This window comes from Chlorocebus sabaeus, chromosome 17 (genome assembly GCF_047675955.1).
Source record: "Chlorocebus sabaeus isolate Y175 chromosome 17, mChlSab1.0.hap1, whole genome shotgun sequence".
NCBI lineage: Eukaryota > Metazoa > Chordata > Mammalia > Primates > Cercopithecidae > Chlorocebus > Chlorocebus sabaeus.
In genome coordinates this window covers 59,894,586-59,909,208 of record NC_132920.1, presented here as the reverse complement: position 1 = coordinate 59,909,208, position 14,623 = coordinate 59,894,586, and the positions used below count along the sequence as shown (strand labels likewise).

At 42.3% G+C, this 14,623-nt stretch overlaps 2 protein-coding genes and 1 non-coding gene across 17 annotated transcripts in view; 1 reads left to right on the top strand and 2 right to left on the bottom strand.

The window, feature by feature from the left end:
- The window catches only part of BEND6 (BEN domain containing 6), a 75,688-nt gene extending 73,603 nt beyond the window's left edge, over positions 1-2,085 (bottom strand). For 3 of the 5 annotated variants that reach the window (XR_012089198.1, XM_073006102.1, XM_008013657.3), the window contains exon 1: positions 1,731-2,085. The gene's annotated coding sequence lies outside the window, so the exon portion shown is untranslated. The remainder of the gene's footprint in view (positions 1-1,730) is intronic. The other 2 variants (XM_073006105.1, XM_073006104.1) reach the window with 2 other exon arrangements.
- Positions 2,086-2,359: 274 nt separating this feature from the next.
- The window catches only part of DST (dystonin), a 486,601-nt gene continuing 474,337 nt past the window's right edge, over positions 2,360-14,623 (top strand). For 8 of the 11 annotated variants that reach the window (XM_073006091.1, XM_073006090.1, XM_073006087.1 and 5 more), the window contains exons 1-2: positions 2,490-2,784; positions 3,370-3,431. In XM_073006091.1, the coding sequence (XP_072862192.1) occupies positions 2,604-2,784; positions 3,370-3,431 (243 nt within the window). In that variant the 5' untranslated portion in view covers positions 2,490-2,603. Of the gene's footprint in view, positions 2,785-3,369; positions 3,432-14,623 lie in introns of all 11 variants that reach the window. The other 3 variants (XM_073006096.1, XM_073006083.1, XM_073006092.1) reach the window with 2 other exon arrangements.
- LOC119620198 (U6 spliceosomal RNA) lies at positions 11,349-11,458 on the bottom strand. Its single transcript, XR_005236674.1, has one exon. It is a non-coding gene; the product is annotated as a U6 spliceosomal RNA (small nuclear RNA).

The window sequence follows — 14,623 nt, the reverse complement described above, 5'->3', positions numbered from 1 at the left end:
AAGACGCAGGATGATAACAATTGTGCTAAAGTAATAGTTCAGAAAACCATAATAGCGATTTAGTCGCTTTTTGTTGTTAAAAAATATAGCGTTTGGGGCAATTTGAATACTATGCTGTGTCTGTGTCTTTGACATGTTTCTGTTCAAGTATATGTAGGCTATTTCAGCTCACTTACAAATTTCAGTCAATGAGAAGCATAAAGATGACCTTCCAAAATTCTGTTAGTTATTTCCCCCAATGTCTGCACACGATTAGTTCAGTTTTGTTGTTTAAAATTACTCCACCATGCCATTGTTGAGTCAATGCGGTGGAGAATTCTTCCTTTCCTGATGTGCCACACATTGCAAGCTCTCAGGAGTTTCTTCAACAACCTCTGCATAATTGTTGAATATAGTTTCCCACTGCAGTGGGCTGCGGTATCAGGAAACCTTTAGCCATATGTACATGATGTAGTGCTACCTGTCACCCCCTCTGAGTGCTACAGACCCATGAAGCCTATCCTGGAACGCAGTGCAGCCTACATGCTGCCATTCAAAATTCCCACCTTACCCCGTGTCTCCAAGCAAGGTCCCTTCTGAGTTCAATCCAAAACAACTGAATGAATGAGATGCAACATGTCAACAATTCGAATGTTTATTTTGTTTTAGGAAACCAGCTGTAAACAAAACGTATCTGTTGTTTTCCATGTTTATGAATCTGGCACTAAGAGACTGCATTAAGCAATGCCTTTTTAGGTTTAATACTTACACACGGTAATGTGTTACTGGCCTTAAGGACATCAATGATTAAGCTTTTACGCAGAGCTGTACGGTTTTGTATAGTTGGAAAACAACATGATTTTGAGATCACTACAAGCAAATAAAACTTTTATTCCTCCCAATTATTTACCTGCTTTTCAAAATTTTATAAATTTTTATGACACAATTTCTTCAGTCTATTAGGTATTCCAAAAAAGAGGCTAATACAGTCGTTATAAGAAACTCCACAAATGCAGTCAAGTGTTATCTTTTCACTATAATTAAAGTTTTCTTATGCGAGTAAATGAAACAAACAATCCAGCCCCACACAGGGAAAGCCAGCATTGCCTTGGGGGCAGCAGAACGCCGCACAGCACCGCCCGCCAAGGCCGCAAGATGCCGCAGACTGACTGCTGCAGCAGTCGCTTCCTGGCCAGCTGGCCGTGGCCGTCCGCAGAAAGGCACACTGCAGCGCTCTTGCCATACCTTCCGCGTTGGCATTGCATCAGTGTTAAATCCCCTGGCCACCAACTGCCATATACTTTTTGCTGGTTATGAAGAAACGTGGGGAGGGGATAAAAGGGAGACAGTGTGCCTGCAAGTGTGAGAGATCACTATTGCCTCACACTCCCTAAAAAATTTCTCCCCCAAATATTTATAAGCCAAGTCCCAACTTACTTCATCTGTCAGGTCTCTAAATCTGAAATCCCCTCGCCCTTCAAATGCACTAAATGAGTCAGGGTTTTTAGGGCGAACCCAGGGATACAAGAAGATCGAAAGTGCCTAATTCTTAGCTGCGAAATAAGTACCAAGTTTGGGGTGGAAGAGTTCACCTCTGCAGACCACAGCGTACTACCCCCGGAGCGCTCCTAGTTTACAGAGGCTTGGAGAGGAGTGGGCCTCCCGTTCCTGGAGTATCCCAATTCCCAGGGAAGGCCCTTCCCGGCGCTCGCGCTTCAGCGTGCGAGGAACCCCCACAAGCAATAGCTCACCCGACTGCATCCTTCAAAGCCCCAACCTCGGGGCGGGGCGCAGGGAGGTGGGAGGTGGGGGGTAGCACCGCCGGGAGGCTCCTGTCAGCGCCTCACGGTTTTCCCCCTGGCTCCTTGGCGCCCCCTGACGATGGGCTCCGCAGCAATTTGGCCAAGGGAGGCTGGATAGGCGGAAGCCCCGGGTGTCCGGGACGCTAGAGGCTCCCGGTCAATGCACCTGAGGACGGCGCGGACTGGCGGGCGGCCCCGCGGGAGGGCGCTGGGCTCTCAGGCCCGGGCGCAGCCCGCTGCCGCCGCCGAAACCGCCGCAGCCATGTCCGCGCGCCCGCGCTGCCGCAGCCCGGCCGTGATGTCATCAGCCGAGCCCCCGCCGCGGCGCCCCATTCCCGCCCCCAGCAGGCTGCCGCGGCTGCAGCCCGGGCGCCGCGTCCCCGCCCCGACCCACGTGCGCCCGGCTTCTGGGATGCTGAGGTCGGCGGCGGCCGCAGGACGATGCGCGGAGCCCGGGCGGTCGCGGCGGCGGCGCTGCTCCTCCCCACTCGCCGCGTCCCCGGCGGGGCTGCGCCCGGGGGCTGCGCACGGACGGGGGCGGGGGCGCCTGGGGAGGGAGGGGAGAGGATCCCAGTCGCCGAGTCGCAGCCTCGTCGCTGTCTGCTGAGTCATGGCAAGCGCTCCCCGCAGCCCTGGATCACTCGCGTAGCGCGGCTGGCGCGGGGTGCGCAGCCATTGGGCTGGGCGCGGGGCCGCGAGCGCCGGGCATGACGCGCTGAGCCGCGCTCACCCGTGCCCGCCGTCCCGGCGTGCGCCCCGCGCGGGTGCCTGTGCCGCCGCCCTCCAGCCCCGCCGTCGAGTCGCCCCCGCCTCGCCCGCACCATGATCGCCGCGGCTTTCCTCGTCTTGCTGAGACCCTACAGCATCCAATGTGCCCTCTTCCTCTTGTTGCTTCTGCTGGGCACCATCGCCACCATCGTCTTCTTCTGCTGCTGGCACCGCAAGCTCCAGAAAGGGAGGCATCCGATGAAATCGGTCTTCTCGGGTCGTTCGAGAAGCCGAGGTAAGACATGCCGCGACGGGTTTCTGCGGCTACCAGGAACATTTAAGCCGATTTGGAGAGTGCAGCGCGGCTCCCTCAGTTCTCCTCGGCTGCCCCTAGCCCCATCATTGCCCACTCCCCAGGCTGAGTACGTTTCTTTATTTAACGCCCCTTGCCCTTTTTGCCCTCACCTCCGCCCTCCAGTCTCCCAGGTTTGAATAACCACGGCGATGCAGAGGGCAGGGAGGGGAGAAACGAACTCAAATTTTCAGTCAGTTTGCTAAAGCCTTAAGGGTAATTTGAGCGTAGTCCGGGGCTGCGGCAGCCTTGCCTTCACCCGTCCTTCGCTGGAGCGTAGGGGTAAGAAAGTAAGGCATGGAAAGTTCGGGACTCCCCAACTCCCCCAGAACTTTCATGCAAACTTCTCGCGGAGAAATCACCTAGAGACCGATGGCCCCAGGACTCCTCCTCCCTCCCCCAGGGTGTCCCACCGAATTCCAGGCGTCTGCGATGTGCTTTCCCGACCCTAGTCTCCCAGGTAAGTCATGAATCACTTAGGTGAAGAACAAGGAGTTAAATGAAGTCTCATTTCTCTTTTCTCCCCAGATGCTGTTTTGAGATCGCACCACTTTCGTTCTGAGGTAATTTATTTAGCGCGCACGCTCAAGGTCAGAAGAAGTTCTCTTTCCTGAGTACCAATATTAATTATATGCGTGTTAAGAAACCAGTAGGACACTGAATGACGAGCATGCTGTCCCCTAGCCGAAAGTGGCATGTTTCTTTTTAAGTGATTCCATATTAGTGCCCAGCGAACGGTTTTAGCAAATTTGTGTAGTGGAGCCGTTGTACAAGAGGGGAAAAGGCAAACCCTAAAAGTGCTGCAGACCTTAAAAAACTTAGCCACAGGGTGGATGTCACTTGAGTTTACAGTTTGTATTTTGCTGGTGGAAGTGTTTTCTGGGTGCTCTCTGTTGATTCTGGTTGTTCACTGGGATAAACGAAGAGGTTAGTGCAGAACAGTTTGATCCATATGCATTTCAATTTCGATTTTCAAGTTTACATTTCTGTTCTCTCATAAAGCTCTCCATGTTTTAATGGGGACTATCTGATGATGTTTGCAAAGCGATGACGGTAGTGTGTGCTTAAATTAAATGCTTGTGCTAGTCTCTACTCCCGAAACGTGGACCATCCCTCTAGGGCAATTAACTCCTAATCACTGCACCCAGGAACCAGCTCCACTGAAGAAACGCAAGCTCTCCCTGACCTAGGATTTCTTTAGGAGTTTTCAGGCCAACCTCCACTTATCCTAAAATAATTTCCCCTCTTTTTAGGAAAGTTACACGCCGCCAGGCTTGGAAGTTGCTGCTTGGTGCAGTTTACTCATGTTGGCAAAGACTTCATAGTTAAATGCCCTCCATTTACCTGAAGTTATCTTACCTTTCATTTCATTAATTAGATATTTTATGCCACCCTAGATGTTTTATTGGGTTCTAGTTGCTTAAAAACTTTAACTGTATTTTTGCAATATCATTAAAATGTTGCATAAAGAGTAATTCTACTGCATATAGCCCTGGAGGGTGAGAACTCTATTCAATTTAGGATTCTTGAGAGGATAAGTTAACCAGTCAGGTAATCAGAGGTTCCATTCCTGGCTTTACATTAACTAGCTGTGTGATATGTCTCGGTGCCTCGGTTTACCCATCTGTAAGATAGAGCCATTAGTACCTTGCAGGGTTATAGGAAGGTGGAGGAAATGACAATAAACTGTGTAAAGAAGAATCCCACTTAGCTCGTAATAAGTATTCAGTATTTGGTAGCTATCATTATATTTTGTAAAATTGAATTTTAAAGTGTATAAAAATAAATGATAATGTTTGCAAATTTTCAAGTCTTTATTAAATTAATTAATTCAAGTTTATGGAAAACATAAAAAACCGGGACTATTATAAAGCAACAGTTTTCGAATGTGAGATTAATTCAACAGAACAGCCCATTCAGATGTGATGAGAAGTAAATAATTGACAGAGTGCAAACACCAAAATACAGGATTTTGATTTTAAAAGGAGATAACCAGTTCCACACACATATATGATAGAACCAGAATAATAATCCTGTTATGGATTATTATGCTAGCCATCAGATATTTCAGCTAAAGCACAAACAAAAAATGAGATACAACTATGTCTTGTTTAGTTATCTCTCAGTTGAATGTTTTTGTCCTGAGCTTGCATTTGGTTAGGAAAGCTGAGGGTAGTTGTTTAATGCCTTAACCCACTTCATAAGATTCCTAGTACAGTTTGACATCTTTGTGTGATATTTGCCTTGTTTACTAGACTGTGAGCTCTTTGAGGGCAGGACCATGTATTTCTTGTTTAGGGCTGTATCCCCCCTATTTGGCTCAGTGCCTTGTATACACTGGGTTATTAATAAATATTTATTGAATGAATGGATGAAAAAAAATATCCTAGTGAGTGCTGGTTCCTGAAACTGGGCAAATAGAACTCAGAGTTGGGCGGAAAAGAAAAAATGCACATTCTCAGGACATTGCTCAGAATTCAACATTTGCTAAATCTCAACTCTTACTGGATCTTTCCAGCCTTTTAAAAATTGCCCTGGAGTTTGTGCTAAAAATGTAAGTCACAAATTGAAACAAAATGGATTTGGTTTGATTTTTGTTTCTGAAAAATTTAAACGCATTATTAGTTTAATTTGTTTATGGGCTACCCATCGGCAAGCTGTTTTGATAAACCACTCAAAGAATGCTATTTTATAAGTGAAAATTATGGGACTGTGTTGCAAAAGAATGTCATATTTCATCACTACGTTGCTTACACAAATGAAATATTTTCCCTTAAGGAAAACATAGGGAATATTTTGCTTTTCTCTTTTCTATCAAGATGCCATTTTCTGCAAGATTTTCTCTTTGAGAAATACCTCTGAATTTACTTGGATTTAAGCATGTTTTAAAAAATAGATTTTGTGTAGCATAATGAATATTCTTGTTGCTTTTTAGTAGTAGCTGCTGCAAAATAATTATCCAAGAAAATATTTTGATTTCTGACAAATCATAGTCATATTGAACTAAGAATTTAGTACTTTCTGTTTCTCCTTCCATTCTCAGTAAGTAGATAATTCACTTTCAGCGTTTCTACCGTGGTCAAAGGAGGAAAATGAGTTTAGGATCTGCTGACTCACTTTGAACCATGAAAAAGCTTTGGGCCAGCCCTTGCACAGATGAAGAAGTTCAGTGAGCACTTTGATGTTTTACTTGGCAGAAGGTATTACTTCTGGTACCCACATGCCCAGGAAGGAGTCCAATTGCACAGGAAGTTTTAGCCGGTTCCTTTTCAGGTAGTCAGAGAAATACTCCTAGAGAAAAAAATCATGATACCAGAACTCAATTTGCTTTGGAGAAGTTCTGCAGTAGGGAAAAAAGCCACCTTCCTCATCCGAGGAGCTCCAGCTATTTTCTCCTCACTAAGTATATAATAAACACATGTCTTCAGTTTCTTCCTCATGAAGCTAGAAATAAATAATATGATGTTTATAAGATGTTTCGGAACCATAACTGCCAACCCTTTTTATTTTTACATAGTTGCAAACTTTACTAGCTTTTTAGTAGTCTTCTAAATGTTAATAAATAGCATATGAGAATGTGAAATTATTAATGCCGCTAGCAAGGCCTGAACAGTGTAACTTCAGTAATAGACAGAAATATGTGTTTTCTGTATCCTTATTAAACACTTATACAGTGTTTTTATTCTTGTTGTTCTAAACAGCTAATGAAGAGAAGTGATTTCACTTTGATGTAGTAAGACAGTCTAGAAACCAAGTGTTCATTCTGGTTTCTAGAATCCTGTTATCTAAGAAGTGTACTTTTCCTGAGGATTTATAATGCTTTATGCTGTGTGTTTCAACAGTGATTACCTGTTACCTTAGATTCCTGTGGTGAATGTCAGGCTGTAACAATCCTGATTTTAAGGAAATTTCAGAAAGTGATATGGGTAATTGAGGTACCATTAGATTATAAGAAAGGGTCTTGGGAGTACTTCAGTAGAATGGAGACTATTATAATGCCCTTTGAGAATATCCAGAGTGAATAGTGGTAAATAATCCCTATTCATGAGCTCAGTGGAATAAGGGAAGCCTTGTCTGACATAAGGAAGGAGAAGAGTGTGTTCTATATCTACCAGTTTTTGAGTAAATATCTCCATTTCCTGTTTCAGGCAAAGGAACCAAGAGTTAAGCAGTTCCCAAAGAGTCACATAACAAGATAAGGACTGAATAACACAAGAATTATCTGGCTACGTATTATCTGTCCTGTGGTGTTGAATCATGCCACTCACAGCCCAGAGAAGAATATGCCCAACATTTTCGCTGAAAGAAATTGAGTTTTTAGTTGACATTTCTTACAATACTGAATTGGCAAATCATTTAGTTTTTTCCAGTGATTATGTAAGTTATCCTAAATGAAACAATGGTCCACCTAAGCCTTGTTGTCCTCATTATGTTCCTCAAGTGTCCCTGTACCAAATCACTGGAGAATGGCCAGCAAAATAACCACATTTCACAGCATCTCATTAAATTTTCATCTTTCATTAAGAATTACCTAATTTAGTGGATTAGGGAAAGCGATAGTTTATTATTGAGCAATCCTTTATAATTAGGTTATCTTTATAAATAAATTATTTGTCTAGAGTTACATTTTAGGTCTAAATTAATTTATACTAATTAAGTCAGCCATAAGTTGTAAGTGTGCACATGATGTAGTATTCATTGAGTGTCACCTAATTATTTTGCAAATAAACACATTTATTTTCTCTTTCTGTCCAAAGTACTATGCTCGACAATAGGGCTAACAAAGGGTTGGAGACGGAGCCCCTGCCCTCGACAGTTCCTTCTAGGTCACTCCCAATATCAGTGCTGAAATTTTATAGTTACTGTTTTTTTTCTGTTGTGCTAACTGAACTGCTGTGCCATTTCCAACTATGAATCACAAATGTGATGAGAGCATCGGAAGCTGCTGTGTAAAAGTGTACAGCCAATATGTATGTAAAAAAGACAAATGAATCCTATTCGCAGAGTTTATCATACCAGAGTCAACACTATCGTATAATTAACCCTGACTTTAGCTACTTGGTGACAAAACAGAAAAACAAAACAAAACAACAAAAACAAAAAACAAAAAAAACTCCCACTTTTTTTCATGCATCCAAGCCAATTAAATTCATCTAAATTAGAATTGAAACAAAATATTTTCCAGAGAAGTTTGCATCTTTATGTAATCTTAAGGCTCAAGAATGACTCTCTTTGAGATCTGGATGGCAAAATAGAACTAGGGTAATAACAATAATTATTGGCATAATGTAAGGATTATAAGAATAGGAGTTCAAAATTCTGGTTTTGGATTCTAGCTCTGCCACGAACTAACTGTGTCACCTTGGTCAAGTCTCTTTTGTCGTTGAGACTTAGGTTTTTGTATTTTGACTGGTAATGTGAGAATGATCTCTGAGCCCCTTCCAGAAGTAATAGGCCAAGTATCTACTACATACAAAGTGTCATGCTGTAAAAGCACCATGAAAACGTGATTCCTGTCTTCTGGGTGCTTAAGGCAGGTAAATAAAAAAACATCATTAGGGTAAATACCAAGTAACAAATTATGTATAGAAAAGAAATGGTTGGAATAGTTCTGGTGAAATGGTTGCTTCTAGCTCAAGTGATTAGAGAAGCCTTCCAAGAGGAGTGATATTTATGCTGAAGCCTGAAGGTTGTATGGTAAGTGCAGTAGTCCCCTCTTTGTGGTTTTGCTTTCCATGGTTTCAGTTACCCATGGCCAACTGTTGTCTAAAAATGTTAAGTGGAAAATTACAGAAATAAATGATTCATAAGTTTGAAATTGCGTGCCATTCTCAGTAGCACGATGGAACACTGAGCTGCCCTTCTCCAATCCCACTTTGTCCTTCCCAACATGTGAATCATCCCTTTGTCTAGCAAATCCATACTTTATACTGTGGCCATCTCAGTTATCAGGTTTACTGTCAACCGTATTGCCATGCTTGTGTTCAAGTCACCCTTATTTTACTTAATAATGGCCCCATAGTGCAAGAGTAGTGATGCTGGCAAAGAGAAGCCATAAAATGCTTCCTTAAAGTGAAAAGGTAAAACTTCTTGACTTAGTAAGGAAAGGAAAAAAAAATCGTGTGCTGAAGCTTCTAAGATATGCCACAAGAATGAATCCTCTATCTGTGAAATTGTGAAGAAGGAAAAAGAAATTCATGATAGTTTTGCTGTCACACTTTAAACTCTAAAAGTTATGGCCATAGTGCATGATAAGTGCTTAGTTAAGATGGAAAAGACATTAAATATGTGGGTGGAAGACATGAATAGAAAACATATTCTGATTGATGGCAATGTGTTGTATCAGATTTACATAATTAAATTACACTTTATCATAGGTATGTATGTATAGGGAAAAAACATAGTATGTATAGGGTTTAGTACTATTCATGGTTTAAGGCATCCACTGGGGTCTTGGAATGGATCTGTGGTGGATAAGTGGGGCCTACTATACCTGAGTAGATTCAGAGAAAATGAGAGCAAAATCCCAGGTTGGTATAAGGGCTTGAGAATTGACAAGATTTAGGAAAGCACATGCCTGTTTTCAGGGCTCGTTGTACACCAGTATGGTTAGAGAGAGGGACTGTTGAGATCACGTAAAGGAATATAGAGCTGGAAGTATACATAGGTGTCAGCTACAATAGAAATGATTTGTGTATACTACATGACAGTTAACAAAAGGCTTTGACATAGCATTATTTTATTTGAACACTTTAGGAGGGCACCTGCTATGAGTCCTCTTAAGAGAAGCAGGCTGGGTACAGTGGCTCACGCCTGTAATCCCAGAATTTTGGGAGGCCGAGGCGGGCCGATCACAAGGTCAGGAGATGGAGAACATCCTGGTCAGCATGGTGAAACCCTGTCTCTACTAAAATACAAAAATTAGCTGGGCGTGGTGGCGCATCCTGTAGTCCTAGCTACTCCAGAGGCTGACGCAGGGGAATCGCTCGAACCTGGGAGGTGGTGGTTGCAGCGAGCCAAGATAGTGCCACTGCACTCTCGCCTGGCAACGGAGCAAGATTCTGTCTCAGGAAAAAAAAAAAAGAGGAAGCAAAAAAATCACCTTTTGATTTCTTTTCCAGCAACTATAACAAAACAACCCAATCACTCTTCTTTGACCCAGGGAGAACAAAGAGCTATGGCTTCTGCTGCAGAGGGCCTTGGAAAATGGCCAGCTGGGGGCCTTTCTGGTGACCCTGAGGCTGAGCTTTTGAAGGGTACCATGTTTTTGAGGTCCAAGGATCAGCATCATTGGGTTATATTCTGACTGCAGACACCATCTCTCCAGGGATTTATGGCAACCTGCTCATGTGTTTAGTGTGGTCATTACAAAGTTTAATACGAAGTATAATAAATTTGCAGGTAATTCATTATGTAAAAAGACCTTTTTATTGACTGAAATACATTAAAGTTTTTAAAAGTATTTGAAATGTATGTAGCAACTTTTCAACTTCTTCCTTTAAAATTTCTCTCCTAATAATTATTCCTAAATGTTTACCCTCTTCTGAAGTCCTCAAGCCTACTCCCTCACCTTCAGCCAGTGACCTTTTATCTCCTGACTCACAAAGAATATTAATGCATCAAGTAATAGCTCCTTAAACTTATTGCACCTAAGAACTAACTGGCATCTTAGCCTTCCTTCCCAGTCCAGTGAAAAATTCATCTGTTGTCCACACTGATATTTTATGCTTATGTTGTGAATTCTTTTCTTCCCATCTCTTGGGGGATATTCTATTAGTCATCCCCTCCTTCTTTATCCTCAATCGCTCCTTCTCTGCTGGCTCCTTTCCCTTACCTATAAACATCACATGTGCTTACTATTGGAAATAATAGCAACAGCCCAGAACCTCCCTATGCCACCAACTCTTCTCTTGACAAGAAAAGTTTCCTGAAAAAGCTTCTTTGTTACCTTCTATTCCTCACCTCTCATTTATTCCTCAACTTAATTTAATCTGACTTCTGCTGCTACTATTTAGAACAACTCACACTTAGCTCACCAATTATTTCCAAATTGATAAATTGATTATTTTAGTCTTTAATTTAGTTGATCTAGCCAGTATTCAGTACTATTGGCCACTGATTCCCTCTTGATATTTCCTTCCTGGTTTCTAGACAACACCCTCTAAATCCCCTGCCCCTTTCTGGCCCTGGCTTTCTCTGTTTTTGCACTGAATCCTCTTCCTACTTATAACTTGACATTCCCTGTCTTAGGCCTACTTAAAAGAAGAAAACAGCTTTATTGAGATATAATTTACATACCATACAGTTCATCCATTTAAGTGTATAATTAAGTTGGTTTTTGGTATATTCACAAGGTTGTGCAACCATCATCACAATTTAATTTTAGAACATTTTCATCACCCCCAAAATAAAGCTATACCCATTAGCAATTATTCCCTATTCCCCTCCCTCCTTCATCCTTTAACTCTAGGCAGCTACTAATCTTCTTTCTGTCTTTTTTTATTTTTAAATATGGAATGCTTCACAAATTTGTGTTTCAGTGTTTCATCCTTGTGCAGGGGCCATGCTAATCTCTGTATCTTTCCAATTTTAATATATGTGTTGCCCAACCGAGCACTACTTTCTGGCAATAGATTTGCTGGGCCTCATTTTTGCCTATTCAGATTTTACCTGTGGGATCTCACCATACTGACTGTTTTAGTTTACCCCCATATCATGGTTACTCTGAAATCTATCAAATTTAGACCTCACTTTTGATCTCTAGGTTCAGAGTCACCTACTTTTTCCTCATTTTCCCATAGATGTCCCATAGGCATCTAAAACTGAACATGTCCAAAACTGAACTCATCAGTCCTTTACCACATCTTATGTACCTATTTTGGAGAATGGCAATATTCTCACATCCAGTCCCCAAACCCCTGCAGTTTTTTTTTTTTTTTTTTTTTGAGACGGAGTCTTGCTCTGTCGCCCGGGCTGGAGTGCAGTGGCCGGATCTCAGCTCACTGCAAGCTCCGCCTCCCGGGTTTACGCCATTCTCCTGCCTCAGCCTCCCGAGTAGCAGGGACTACAGGCGCCCGCCACTTCGCCCGGCTAGTTTTTTGTGTTTTTAGTAGAGACGGGGTTTCACCGTGTTAGCCAGGATGGTCTCGATCTCCTGACCTCGTGATCCGCCCATCTCGGCCTCCCAAAGTGCTGGGATTACAGGCTTGAGCCACCGCGCCCGGCCCCCCTGCAGTTTTTTAAACTAGGAATATAGAAGATAGAATAGACGGCTCCCTCATCCATCCTGCGCCATCTGTCTTCTCTTTTAAATGTCTCTAGACTCTGCCTTTTGTTGTATTCCCATTGCCGTTTATTTGGTTCAAGCCCTATCGTAAACCTCTGGACAGGTCTCTCTGCATCCCCTTCCCCAGCCCATCAACACCAACTTAATAAAGATCATTTGAAAAGACAAATTAATTATTAAAACTTCTGTAACTTATGAAGACATTCAGATTTAAGTAATAGAAAACCCAACTGAAAATGGTTTATTCATAAACAGGGATTTCTATTTTCTCATAACAAGAAAGCTAGAGATGGCCACAGGCTTTGCTTGAGCAGTTCTACCATGTCATTTTCGGTATATTTGGAATAATCTGGTCATTCCCTTGTGGTTGGAGAATGGTTGGCACAGTTACAGACATGGTGTCTAAATTCAAGGAAGGAAGGAGGGGAACGGGCAGAGCCAGCCATGGTTATTTATCAGAAAATCTGAATATTTGCCAGAAGACTTTTCAGTTAGATTTCTGTTTACCCTTCACTGGCCAGAACTGCCACAGGCCATCTGTCACTATAAAGGAGGCTTGGGATGTGAGGTTTTATCTTTCTTAGTATCTGTAGTAGAGGTAGGCAAGGGAGAAAGAGTTGGGTAATGCATATTTCTCCCCTACTTGAAATCCTTCAGTAGCTTCCCACTTCTTTCAAGATCACAAAGTTCATTCTTAGTATAATGTCAAAGGGTTCCTTGTACTGATGTCCTGTGATAGGTCGAGTCTACCATTTGTCCACACTTCTTATAAATCTTCAAATGGACCATGGTCTTTTAGGATTATTGTTTTTATCCATGTTATTTCCAGCTAAAAAAGTCTCTTTCTATTTCTTTCCTCTCTTTTCTCATACACCTCCAACAAAAACAAAAATACTCAAGCAAAAAAAGGGTAACTCTTGCTCTTTCTTGAAAGTCCAGTTCATAAGTTACCTCCTTAAGGAAACTTTCATGACTCCCGCCTCATAGTAACAATTTAGTTTGTTTTTTTTTTTTTTTTGTTACTGTGAGACTCTTAAAGACAGTCTATAACCCCAGTTCTTAGTTTAGAATCTGACACATAGTGAAGCTCAGTAAATGTTGGATGAATGAATGAATATTTGAAGTTTTCTACAGGTCAGTTTCATTCTCAATTCTCATGAATTTGCCAGCTTCCCCAAATATCCGGTATCCCTCTTTTCCTTAAGGGGAAAGAGACAGATGCTTTTCATATTGTATCTTTTTTTAAATTTATTTGAGACAGGGTCTCTCTCTGTTGCCCAGGCTGGAGTACAGTGGTGTGATCTCAGCTCACTGCAACCTCTGCCTCCTGGGTTCAAGTGATTCTCCTACCTCAGCTGCCTGAGTAGCTGGGATTTCAGGCGCTCACCACCATGCACGGCTAATTTTTATAGTTTTAGTAGAGACAAGATTTCACCATGTTGGCCAGGTTGGTCTAGAACTCCTGACCTTAGGTGATCCACCTGCCTTGGTCTTCCAAAGTGCTGGGATTACATGAGTGAGCCACTCTGTCTGGCCCCATATTTTATTTTAGACATATAGTTATACCTTGCTTATGTCTTACCCTGTGTTTTGTTCACAGATACACAGATTCAGACACTTTAGAAAATGAGTTGAAATTGGCCAGGTGCAGTGACTCATGCCTGTAATCCCAGCACTTTGGGAGGCCGAGGCGGGCAGATCATCTGAGGTTGGCAGTTCGAGATCAGCCTGACCAACACAGAGAAACACCGTCTCTACTAAAAACACAAAATTAGCCAGGTGTGGTGGCGGGCCCCTGTAATCCCAGCTACTCGGGATCTGAGGTGGGAGAATCGCTTGAGCCTGGAAGGTGGAGGTTACGGTGAGCTGAGGTCATGCCATTGAACTCCAGCCCGGGCAACAAGAGTGAAACTCCGTCTCAAAAAAAAAAAAAAAAAAAAAAAGAAAGAAAATGAGTTGAAAATATCCCTATTTTTTTTTAATTGAAGGAACTTTCATCCTTTGAGAGTTTTAAATCAAAGTTTGATATTTAATGTTTTTATTTCAATTTATAATCTAAAAGTAATTCTGAATTATTTTGTAACCATTTTACCTTATAACCAGTACTGTCATCCAATTCCAGTTCCTGAATTTGTGTTTTACTTATAGTCACATTAGTGCCAAGTGGTATTGCTTTAACTGTCATAAGCTTAAAAGGAAAGATTTGAGGCAATTTTTTATTTATAATTTATGCATTCATGCCAGATGAGAGCCAAATGCTGTGCTTTGGTAATCTGTTTAACTAATTTTGAGAAATGTGGTGGTATATTTGAATACAGAGCATCAGAAATGGCAAATATTGGACCGGGTATGGTAGCTCATGCCTGTAATCCCAGCACTTTGGGAGGTGGAGGCGGGAGAATTGCTTGAGCTCAGGAATTCAAGACCAGCCTGGACAATATAGCAAGACCTTGTCTATACAAAAAAATAATTTAAAAAATTTGTCGGGCATGGTGA